Source organism: Pangasianodon hypophthalmus, chromosome 8, assembly GCF_027358585.1.
Source record: "Pangasianodon hypophthalmus isolate fPanHyp1 chromosome 8, fPanHyp1.pri, whole genome shotgun sequence".
NCBI classification, from domain to species: domain Eukaryota; kingdom Metazoa; phylum Chordata; class Actinopteri; order Siluriformes; family Pangasiidae; genus Pangasianodon; species Pangasianodon hypophthalmus.
In genome coordinates this window covers 4,573,865-4,586,618 of record NC_069717.1, presented here as the reverse complement: position 1 = coordinate 4,586,618, position 12,754 = coordinate 4,573,865, and the positions used below count along the sequence as shown (strand labels likewise).

Here is a 12,754-nt window from a genome sequence, read left to right as displayed (position 1 = left end):
GGGTGTGTGGATGGTGTTGGTTTATCTGATAGTGGAGTGGTGGAATATGTATTATGGTATGCAGGGATGGGGTAGGGATGGTGTTGGGTATCTGGGGGAACAGATTTTCATCCCCACACATATTTTGAATCCCAACTTTTTAACACTTGATGAAAAAAGAAAATGTCATGTTTTTAATGCTATTAATGATCGTCCTAGCTAGTTAGCATAACAGAACTATAAGCAAGTCTCAACAGTTCAGAGTCCCACTTGATATACATGCAAAGCCTATGGGAAAATTCTGAAAATGTATTATGCTTAATACCAGTGAAACATGAAAATGAAAATGAGGTGATATCGTAACCCTCACATCTTACATGAAAAGTTGACAGAATGAAAAGATGAAAAAGTGGCTAAAAGTATTTTTACTTATTTAATTGAGTATTTAGCTTTCAATAGATAGGGTGTGACCTGAAAAGCTTAGGGGCAGTAAAGTTGGCTTCTTATTAGGATTGGAGCCAGGTACATTTATTTGAAAGCACATACTGAGCCTCACTTCAGCCTGAAGTGTCCATCTCACCAAGGATGGGTGATTATTACAGTAACTGGGGAAGACCAGACAGCTGCTTGATGGGTTAAGGTCAGTTTTTGGGCAGGACATGTGTCCCCCAGTTTTTGATAAGCATTGATTCCCATATGAAATGTACACATTGAACTTTACATTGGAAATAGAACCAACTAAAATTGTTAGAAAATATCATGGACAGGTACAAATAAAAATAATAACTGTGTGAACAGGATTAAAAAACAGAATTATGAACTCGAGTGATGTAGCTGAGGTTGAGGAACTGTCAGAATCAGAATTCACACACCGTGCTGACAGTGTTTCCAGTATTTCAGGGGGCATAATGGTAGGATTCATATTTAATAAAGAAAACCCTTCCAGTTTAGCAGTTTAGGCCACACCTATATACATACATACATACATATATACATATATACATACGTACAGATTGTGCTATAATCTAGCAATCACATATTACTTGCATAATCACATGTGAAAAAGTTATGATCACATGTGAAACATATGTGAGTTTTCCTTACATGTGTCTCCAATTATCCAAAAAACAGACATTCAATTTGGGTTTGTTCTCTAAAATTAGACAACAAGACCAAATAAACCTAGACAGAGTGGAGGAAGGGCAGACGAAGAGCCCTCCAGGGACAGATAAATGAAATGTGGGTTATTTCTGATCTCATTTGTCTTATCAGAATTAAGCTCAATAATGGGGCTAAGATACTCACGCTTAATGAAATGTTGATTGTCTGTCTGTTCATTACTGTCGAGCACTGGGTGTCCATTTGTAAATGACATCTGGCAAAGTTTAAACGTGACATCATCAAGACTCCTGTGGAAATGAGCGTGTTGCCTGAAACATCGTCTATTAGTCATCTGTTAGGTCTGAGTCATATGGACAGTCCAACCAGACTGAAGGACAAGTGATGATGGATCCAGTCACACTCAACAGCAGACCTGAATTGGCCCTTACGAAAGGAAATCAGTCTCTGTGCACAATAATCTCCAGAGACCACAGCAGATGTTAATCAGTGATGATTTTACTCTCTGTGTCTTTTTGAAATAAGCCGCTAATCAATGGGGCATATCCATGAAAGGATTATCTTCTCCTTCACATCTTGTATCTCTGAGAAACACCACATATCCTTTTTACTTTCACTACAAACAAAAGCTGTTTTGACTTCCTCAGGCTTTCACACTCCAACGCTTCAAAGTCTGCCATGTAGGTGGCATTTCATTACACATATTATATTTATACAGATAAATCCAGGATGTAACTGCAGTGTACTTCAGTTAAGATAGTGGATGTAGTAAAAATAAAGCATAGAACACAGTGTTTCCAGAGAAACAGTATGTTTCAGACAAAAGTCCTTCATTAGCTGCGCAAGTCCTTCTGATGCTGTAGGAGGTGAAAAAATATATGTAGTTAAACATTTTAGATTTCTGGGCTTCCTGGCTGATTACAGGGCCTCGGGACTCTCTTCTCAGCGATATCACTAAATCCACACACACACACACACTAACACACACACAGCTATGAGAGAGCTGAGGGCTTCATTCGGTCTGTTCTTATGAGACACCAGGCCTGGCAGTGATTAGAACTCATAATGCCTTTTGGCCTAACAAGATTCAGAATGATAATTTCACACTTCCTTGGCTCTGATTTGGCGTCTGGACATTCGTCTCCTTTGGAGAAATTGTTCTGATTTGTAGCCAGGCGACTGACAGCATGCACTTAATCCATGCTTCTCTGAGTAATGAACAAATAAGGACAGGGATAAGTGCAGGGAGGCATGGTGGTGGGTAGCTTTGCTACCTCACCTGTGGAGTTTCTGTGCATGTCCGTTTCATACAGGTTCTCTGGTTGCCTCCCACTGTCCAAAAACATGCAGGTAGGTGGACTGGCTACTCTAAATTGCCCCCAGTGGGAGGAAGCCAGAGAACACAGAATAAACCCACATGAAAAAACACAGGGAGAACATGTGAAAGTCTGCACAGACAGTAACCCGAGCTGAAGATCGAACCTAGAGCTGTGAGGTTGCAACGCTAAAAAGGTGCTCTAATGTAATTTCTCCCCTCGCTTTCTGCCCTTTCGATTAAACTCCATCATTTTGTATTGAACTGAGAGCAGGTCTTCCCTTTTCTTTCTGTGTTAATCAGTGTTTATAGGTGGTGTGTGTGTTTGTGTGTGAGAGCTCGATACGAGGCACATTATACGTTTGGTTGTGAGAGCATTGAGAACCTCCTGCTGCTCATTCCCACTTCTGCTTTTCTCACTCAATCAATATTTCAAATCACCAAATAAATCTTTAATGGTTGGAGCTCAGCAGGAACTGAAGCATTCACTCACAGCAGCCGAGTGGCTGTTACTGTGTGTGTGTGTGTGTGTGTGTGTGTGTCTGTGTATGATTAAATGCTGTCAGCTAGCAACATTCCATTCGGCACTGAGGAGTGTATATGTTGTCTTTAAGAAGGGAATTTAACAGATTTGTAGCTTGTAAAAAGCTGGACTGCTTATGTATGGTGTGTGTGTGTGAGTGTGTGCACATATATATTATCTGGGTGTTTATGTCCCTGTGGATTGTGCAATTGTCTGTGTATGAGAAAGGGCGTATGTGTGTTTCAGACAGATGGCTCAGTTTCTGGCTCACGTTAGCGATGCTGTTGGAAGTTCACACCGTCGTGGTCAGGGCTCATAGGAGGACTACAAAAAAAGCTCTTTACTCCTCAAGTGAATTATATTTTCTTTTTGATGTCATGTCTCCACACCTGCTACCACGAAGCACAAAACCTTTCATGAATATGAAGAATTTGCAACTCAATAATGCAAATCATTCAAAAGGGTTTTTTTTTTTTTTTTTTGGTTTATTTTTCATGATTGTTATGCTGTAAATTTCATTGTGACCCATTTACACTTCTGTAGTGCCATGAAGCAGATACACAGATGCAAGTGCAGGGTTTCTGGTTTTATTAAAAAAAAAAAACTAAACTAAACTAAAGGGCTAGTCAAAACTGAGAAATGTGAGACACCTAAAATCATCAGGCAACAGCACTCATGCTTTATAAATTGCTATTTTTTTGTACAAAGCTGTAAAAACAGTATGATGTTAGAAATGCTAGATTGCTAGATTTACACTGTGCACTTACTGTACATACCTCACAACTCCAGGGTCTCACATGTTCTCCCTGTGTCCTCATGGGTTTCCTCCTGGTTCTCCAGTTTCCTCCCACCTCCCAAAAACATGCCTTTTCCTCAGAGCTTCTGTGGCAGTCCTGCAATTTGAACTCAGATTCACTAAATGCAGAACCTTAACCACTAAGCTATACTACAAACATGATCCTCACACATGGGTCCATAATGACAGGGACAGCTGTTTAGCATCTGTGAAGATAACATCAGGAATACCTTGTATTTGTGATGGACACTTTTGACAGGAATTAATATACAATCAGCAGTGGCTCATGACCATAGATTTTGGTGGAGAAGGATGGCATTAATACTGACATAGCCTCAAACAAAATGAAGGTGAGAGGTTATGACCTTTGACTTATGCTACAGGCTACTATCTAGTGAATCCAGAGTCATCCAGAGTACAGTCTAGCAGCTTGTTTTGAGCAGTTTTAGAAATAGTTTTGTTTGATACAGCAGGTGTGGTTGCCAGATTCAGCAAAGATTCACCTGAAACTAGCCCAAAAAATCAGCCACTGGAAAAGGGAGACATTTTTATTCTTTTGCTTAGTTTTATAACTTTATTATATCATAGCAACTTTTTTTGTATTTTCCCCAAATACTTGAAATATTAAATAAAATATCTGAAAATGACCCTAAAGAATTGCTGTAAAATCTTACAACAGAGGGTTTTCTTTTAGAAAAAGCTTTCAGTTAGAACCCCTTTAGAAAGCTAGAACCTTTAACCAACCCACGAGTCTTTGAGGATCCTTTTTTAAAAAGTGTAATTTAAACCTGCAGGATGTGGCACATTGTTTCTACCATAGTTATATCATTTTCAATTTTTCTTAGTTAAACTACAGAAATACTTTCTACACTACAAAAATTACATCTTAGCAAGTGAAAATATCTTGGATATAGGAACCTATTTCTAGACATTTTTACTAATTTCAAGTTTTAAATTGTCTTATTCTACTGGCCGATCATTTTGCTTCTTTCTAGAAATAAATGCTTAAAATTAAAATGATCTACCAATAGAACAAGACTATTTCAAGCTAGAAAAGAGTAAAAAAACATCTTAAAAATAGGTTTAATAACCTTATATTTGGTTAATTGTAATTTTAGGGAATATTAGATCAATTTGACTATATTCAGATATTTTTGCTTGATTTTTTTTTGCAGTGTATTTTATTCTATTTCTCAGTTTGCTCATTTGTATTTCGGTGTAATGGTCCCATGTGTAGCATTCTGTTTAATAATCATTAGCATCCACAGTGACACTTAAAAATTACCACTGAAGGACCTCCACAAGTTTTTCAAAGTGGGAATGATGCTCATTTTTGTGGAATAAATATGTTAACATATGTATGTTCAGGTGAGCTGATCCTCGATCGACACTCTTAGTCTGAATCTGGAATGCTTTACAAATATTATTGTACTCAGGACCAAAGTAGGTCATTCAGGAAAAAAATGCTGTGAGGAATTCCTGTGTTGTGGCCACCTCTATTTCTGTCTCACTCTTGTCTGTCTGTCTCTCTTTCTCTCTCTCTCTCTCTCCCCCCTGCACCCTCGTTTTCTTCACGGCTTGTCGCAACCGATTCATACCAGCTGATATGTACAGTTGTTTGGTGTGTGCACAGATCTGGTGGACAGTGGCCTGTCAAAAGCATGTCTTTCGCTGTCACTCACTCTGGGAGTGGAACAAACACACTCGGCGAGGCGTTTCACGTCTGTCACGCTGTTCCTGCATCTCAAATCACCCTCAACAATTACATACAGGAAATATTACACGTCTTAATGCCTTAGTGTCAGTTTAGCTGATTTACCTTCTCTGAATTGTTTTGCTCTTTGGCATTGAACAGAGAATAATCTTGTAATGCTTTGTTATACTTTATTCTTTCTTTAACCCTTAAACACTGTGGGTATCAAATTTGATGTCTATTTTAATGGCAGTCATTTAGAGGGATGAGTTGGGACTGGAATCTGCAGAACCTAATAAAAAACATCAATATTTACTCTCATGCTGGTGGGAGTGGCTGGGTTTTACTCTCATGCTGGCAGAAGTGGGCAGTTTTTACTCTCATGCTGGCAGAAGTGGGCAGTTTTTACTCTCATGCTGGCAGAAGTGACTGGTTTTTACTCTCATGCTGGCTGGAGTGGGCAGTTTTTACTTTCATGCTGGCAGAAATGGGCTGATTTTTACTCTCATGCTGGTGGGAGTGGCTGTTTTTTTTACTCTCATGCTGGTGGGAGTGACTGATTTTTACTCTCGTGCTGGTGGGAGTGGCTGGTTTTTACTCTCGTGCTGGTGGGAGTGGCTGATTTTTACTCATGCTGGTGGGCGTGGCTGATTTTTACTCTCATGGTGGTGGGAGTGGCTGATTTTACTCTCGTGCTGGTGGGAGTGGCTGGTTTTTACTCTCATTCTGGCAAAAATGGGTGGTTTTTCCCCTCATGGTGGTGGGAATGGGCAGTTTTTACTCTCATGCTGGTGGGAGTGGCTGTTTTTTACTCTCGTGCTGGTGGGAGTGGCTGATTTTTACTCTCATGCTGGTGGGAGTGGCTGTTTTTTACTCTCATGCTGGTGGGCATGGGAATAAATAAGGTCTATAAAATCAAATGAAATCCATAAAAACATACTATATGGATTAACATCATACTTTGAGGACCCCATGCAAGTTACAGCACAGAACTAGCTAGCTCTAAGTGTGGCTTGCTTATTTAGAAGATGGCTGTGTTATACCACTCATTTACAGCTTAGTTAAAGGGGTTTCAGCCAGTGGAACAGTGATGTATAACATCAGTAAATTAGCACAACTTCGTCCTCTTATAATTTACATATCGACCGAAGAATAGGTTCAAGCCACTGAGATTACTTATGCAATGCTCCTCAACTAGATTTTATTACTTAGAATATTTTCTTACACACTTTTATTACTTTTATTAGTAATGTTTTATTACTAAACTAAGTAATAAAGGTTTATTACTAAGTTTTATTACTTTTATTACTTAGACTTCTAATTACTTAGAAAAATGTGACTTCGCACTATGTCAAATTTGACCAAATACAAAGCTTTATAATCTGAGTATCATATTTATGGGTGCAGAAGTATTTTACGTGTTGAGAACTTCTCAGTCTTTAGTAAAGTTCTTTATTCATGTGGACACCGATGGTTCTCCCTACAATTATGGTGCATTTATTCTTCATCCACCAGTCCTGCCTTACATAACAGCAAGATCACCATCAAAATATGAGACATGCCATTATCAGTGCTGGGTGCCGGGAGCGTGGTCTTTGTTTTCAGGATTATATTTAACCTGATAGACCTCAGGCTGGGATGAGCAGATGCTCTAAACCAACCCGAGTCTCCCTCGTATATAATGCAGGAACTCACGTGTGTAATGCAGGAACACAGGGGCCATGCATATTGATAGAGAGCAGCACAGCATGGAGGATCTCTCTCTCTCTCTCTCTCTCTCTCTCGCTCTCTCTCTCTCTCTCACACACACACACACACACACACACACACACACACCTGTATTGACGGTTCACTATGTATTAACACTATTCATTTCCTCACTAGCCAGCAAGTGATGCACATTGATCAGTTGTGCAAGTGACACATCTCTGACCAATATTTAATATGTATTATTATTATTATTATTATTATTATTATTATTATTGACTTCATCCATAAAATTGTTATAATTTATATAAATTGTTAATAAAATGCATCACCAGTTGTTGAAAGATAGAAAATGACATTTAAAAAAAAAAGAAAAAAAATTTTTTACACATCTTTACATCATTACCTTTGTACCTTTACATTTGTACCATGATTTTTTAGGTGAGCGAATGCGTCTTATTTATTTTTTAGTTCAAATTCAATTTCTAGTGGAGCTTTAGTTATAATATTTATATTGTGAGGTTTTGTCGCCCCCTACTGCTAGAGATGTGCTAATACAAACAATTCCTGCAATTTCTGGGGATTATTGTCCGGATTTTGTAAATATTGTTGCATTCATTTCTATACTTCATTCCTTTTATTCAATTTTTCTGCAAAAATGTCAGTTTAGTTTAGAATTTATATTCAATATTATTATTCAATATTCTATATAGTGAAAATAAATATATATTCAATAAAAATTTAGATTCAGTATTAATTCTAATTTATCTATCTATCTATCTATATATATATATATATATATATATAGATAGATAGATAGATAGATAGATAGATATATATATGTATATAGTAAGATACGGCATTAATGCCAAGCCTTACTAGGACTATTACAGATAAATAAACATTAAAATGTATTAAATTAACATTAAATTAAACGAAATACAACACATTACAAATTAGAACACAGAGAACACAATGTAGTAGGTATACATTTATTTAGAGTTTAGTATTTGTACCCCCTACTTAAGCATTAAATTGAGTTTATTTAAGCCTCTGCCCGTTTAAGGCTTTTGCTTTTCTTGGGCGCTTTAATATGACGTCAGTAGTGCGCGCCGAGCCACATGTGAATGAGAGCTGAGAGTTGTGTAACGTTCATTAATCCGGGTTTAACTTTGTAGCGGTGTAAACTGAGATATGTTCATGGACAGGAACATTGAGTAATACTGGAGAAAGGTAAAAATAATTTTAAAAAAAATTATTTCGTTAATTATTTTTATATTAGCTCCGAAATATATTGTTAGAGCCTCAGCTAACATTAGCCGCTTATGTAGATGGTTAGCTTTATAACCACAAGCTAATCATAACATTAATAAAGTAGAGTCAGTCAGAGACAGCAGCTGCAGATTAGGATGTACAGCACTGAAAATTACACAGTACACAATATAGTGTGTGTGTGTGTGTGTGTCGATATTGTGATATTATTGACCTTTAAACTGCAGGAACTGCAAAAGCAGAGACCAAAATATGTGCTGTGATCATCCATAGAGGAAACCTCCACCCTGAAACACATTAAATATGTTTATAGTGAAATATTTCTGATGTGTTTAGTGATTCTGGTACTGAATTGTTGGTTGATGCTGTATTTTCTTTATTACTGTAGCAAGTTAGTGGTTCTTCCCGCTCTGACGTCACAGGGCGACATTGTTATGGCTAGTGCAGTTAAAGAGGCTTTTAATAGGAGGAACAAATGTCAGTAATATTCAAGTTTTGACTGTTAGCTCCTAAAAACAAAAGCTTCTTTTCTGGTTAATATCATAATGAGAAATTCAGCATAGAAGTGAAGTTGGTGAGAATGTTGGACTCAAAGTCCCAAAATGCAATGCAGCTGTACAACACAGTTAGCAATGTACGAGATGATGAGTGTGATGGTGTTGATGGTGGTATTAGCTAGTTGAAGCTTTGGAAGCTGATGTGTTCTGCTGCATCGCTCTCTAGGTAGAGAAGAAGCGAGGGCTAAATCTCAGCAGGTAGTGGAACGGCATTGTGGGTGATATAGGAAACTGTTAACCAAATTGACAAATGAACTGAGTTTAAACCGAAAACTCAAGAAATAAATCTTTTGCACAAGTGAAGATCACATATTGGTTATAAATGTTGACAGTCATTCAGAGTGGATTTTTTTTTCTCACAATCCTAGACACTTCATGAATGTTCAATGTTCCAAAATGTATGTTTCTCTTTCACAAGATATTACAGTATGATTGCAATATATTTTGTATATATGATGCAACCTTGATTTTATAAAGTAATTTTTTATGAGTACAAATGATCTTTCTTAAACTAACAGGCTGTGTCATGGCAAGCAAAGCAGATGTTGAAATGGAGCAAGACACAAACAGGGCAGCTGACGATGAGGAGCTGAACACGTCCGAGGAAGAAGAGGAGGATGGACTTGAACAAACTGAAGTAGAAGACGCTAACCAGGAGAAGGGTGATGATGATGATGAGGAGGAGGAGGAAGAGGATGTCAGTGAAGGCAAGAAAACAAAGGGCAAGAAGTGTGTCCCGGGTATAGTGTACCTGGGCCACATTCCACCAAGAATAAGGCCCAAACATGTGCGCAACATGCTGGCGCTGTACGGAGAAATCGGACGGGTTTTCCTTCAGTCTGAAGGTAATGATCAATAGAGATAGAGTTAGAGAATACGTTATTGATCCCCAGGGGGAAATCTGGTGTTATAACAGCCACAAAACAAGAGCAACAGGGAAAACTAAGTCCTAACAGTTCACAAGACTTTAAAAATGCACAATAAACTCACAATATGCCACAAATAAGAGGGAATAAAAATATACTTATAAAGGTTATTTACAGACTAAGATTCCTGTACAGATTAACTGTATGAAATATATTACAGGTTGGCAGGTTGGCACTGTGTGATGAGTTGTGGTAGTGTGTGTATAAAAATGTACAGTAGTCATAAGTAAAGGCATAAGTGATAGAGAAACAGCTGACTAGAATGGTGCTGTAATGCTAAACTAGAAGAAAGCTTCTTATAAATGCCTTCACTGGCATTTGTATTTTTATGTACTCATAAAGGTCATGAGTCCTAAACCACTCATCTCTGGACCAGCATTAGTCTTTTTTTAAATTTATGTAAATATGTGAATGTAAATATGCCTGTACCGATCAAATCGAGAAATATTCGGACACTAATTTAGACAGTTTCTCATCCTAGATCGCTCTATTAAGAGAAAGAAGAGGAAAGCGGGCAGTAACGGCTCGAGGTACGTGGAAGGCTGGGTGGAGTTCAGAGACAAGCGCGTGGCTAAGAGAGTGGCAGCGTCTCTGCACAGCACACCCATGACCAACCGCAAGAGGAGCCACCTCAGCAGTGACCTGTGGTGCATCAAAGTACGTCACATCACAACACACATATTCACTCTTCAGTGCTTCGTTTAATCCGAAACATGAAATGCTGTATGATATGAACAAAACCTGTGATAAAACTGTTATGATGACAATGTGAGGTGCGATATATATTAAGACTGAAATTATTAAGACTGAAAATGCATGGATAATTAGAAATATTACTATTTATATATATACTATTACTAATATAAATATAAGAAATATAACTAGAAGCATTGCTGCAAATATTAGCACTACAACAAGCTTCATCTTCATGCAGGAATATTTTTTGCTTATATCACAACACTGTTGAATTCGCAATTCTGATTGGTCAGAACGTGTTGATTAATTTTCTATAGCAGTAGGTCAAGCAAATCACAGGTTCGTATTAATGTTCTTGTTTTAATTACCTTATCGTTTAAAAATAAGTAAATGAATAAACAGTTAATTCACAAGGACTTGTGCGGCAGACGCTCAACATGATCTGAGTCTAATAATAAACACAGTAAAAAGTGTTTAAGAAAGAAAATGGATTCTTGCTGATATGCTGAAGTTTTCTGTAAGGGGATGTATATTTTAGAATATACGGCAGGACTTTGTAACAGTCAGTGGGTTTTCTGACATCTTCAGGACAGTGGGCTTTGTGGTTTCTCAGTAACATGACAAGTTGTGTTTTTTGTCGTATTAACTTCAAGAGAGAGAAAAAAAAGAGGCTGGTGAGGGAACGACTGTTTATAGCTGCTGTAATGTAAAAGTTGATTTATACTTGCTGTTAGCTACTTGTACGCAAGATGGCCGCCGTGCTTATCATGTGTTCATTTGGCTCGTCGCTTATGCACATCCTCAGAAATCAAGGCGACGTGTCCGTGTGTTGCAGTGGAGGCTGTATAGCACCATATGATACTGTTTATTCAGTTACAAACACAAACTTACATTGTGTCTCAAATTGCATACTTATGTACTATTCTAGACCGTTAATGAGTACTAATATATTAAGTGTTTGAATTTTAAAACCTACTGGAAAGTCTGTTTTGATCTCTTCTGGATGATCTAGATTAGTATTTTTGAATGTACGGTGAGGGTTTTTGATTTTTTCACCCATTTCTCACCCATTTCTCCGTCTCGCCGCAGTACCTGCACAGGTTCCAGTGGTGCCACCTGAGCGAGCGGCTGGCGTACGAGCAGACGGTGTACCAGCAGCGCATGAGGACGGAGATCTCGCAGGCCAAGCGCGAGACCAACTTCTACCTGGCCAGTGTGGAGAAGAGCCAGACCCTGGACAGGCTGAGGAAGAAGAGGGCGAAGAAAGGCGAGGTGGTGGAGGAGAAGGGCTGGGACTTCACACAGCGGCGCACAGAGGAGGAAATGAGGCTGGAGCGCATGAAGAAGAGCGGCCTGTCCAAGAAGAACCTCCTGAAAGCTCAGGAGAAGAGCAAAGCCATCCAGGAGAAAGCGCAGTCCAATGTGTCCCTGCTGGCTAAGATCTTCAGCAGAGGGACTTCACACGACTGAGGCACGTGTTTTCACGTACGTGTTTGTCTGATTAAAGTCATAACTGTACACAGACTCTGAGATCAGACAGAGCGTACGTATGTTTGTACTAAAGAAATGAGACTTTACTGTCTGCCTCAAACTGGCAATTTTGTGATTGTTGTGTTTCAGTTTAGATTTTTTCACTCACTGAACTCTGAATAACCGTGTTTTCTAATGTATAATGTTATATTTTTAATGGAAGCAGCATCTTTTCTCAATACATCATTGATATATGAACATATTGTCATTTCGCTTCATGATAAACATTCTCCATTTGTTTATAAGGACTAAAGTAATTGGTAGAATTATGAAGGAAATGCAGTTTTACCAGATTACACTGTATGTCATGTTTATGTGCAAATGCACTTCTATGATTAGTAATTTGGAGAAATAAAAATGATCACTAGCTTCAGTCTTCATGTTTCAGATTGAGCTTTTAGCCAACAGAGAAATGGTATAAACTTCCTAAAATAACTTTGGAAACATACTTGCAGGTAGAAGTGTGTGTGTATGTGTATATATGTATATATATATATATATATATATATATATATATATATATATATATATATATATATATATGTATGTATGTATATATATTAGTGTGTGTGTGTGTGTGTGTGTGTGTAATTAACCCAAGTTGCTCATGTTATATTATTATGTAGTCTGGTCTTTAAAAA

At 37.9% G+C, this 12,754-nt stretch overlaps 1 protein-coding gene across 1 annotated transcript; it reads left to right on the top strand.

Moving 5' to 3' along the window:
• Window positions 1-8,224: 8,224 nt before the first annotated feature.
• Window positions 8,225-12,486, top strand: abt1 (activator of basal transcription 1). Its single transcript, XM_053235818.1, has 4 exons — window positions 8,225-8,365; window positions 9,480-9,806; window positions 10,369-10,544; window positions 11,673-12,486. Exons 2-4 carry the CDS (start codon window positions 9,488-9,490, stop codon window positions 12,051-12,053), a joined length of 876 nt encoding a protein of 291 aa, XP_053091793.1. The 5' UTR covers window positions 8,225-8,365; window positions 9,480-9,487; the 3' UTR covers window positions 12,054-12,486.
• The last annotated feature ends 268 nt before the right edge of the window (window positions 12,487-12,754 follow it).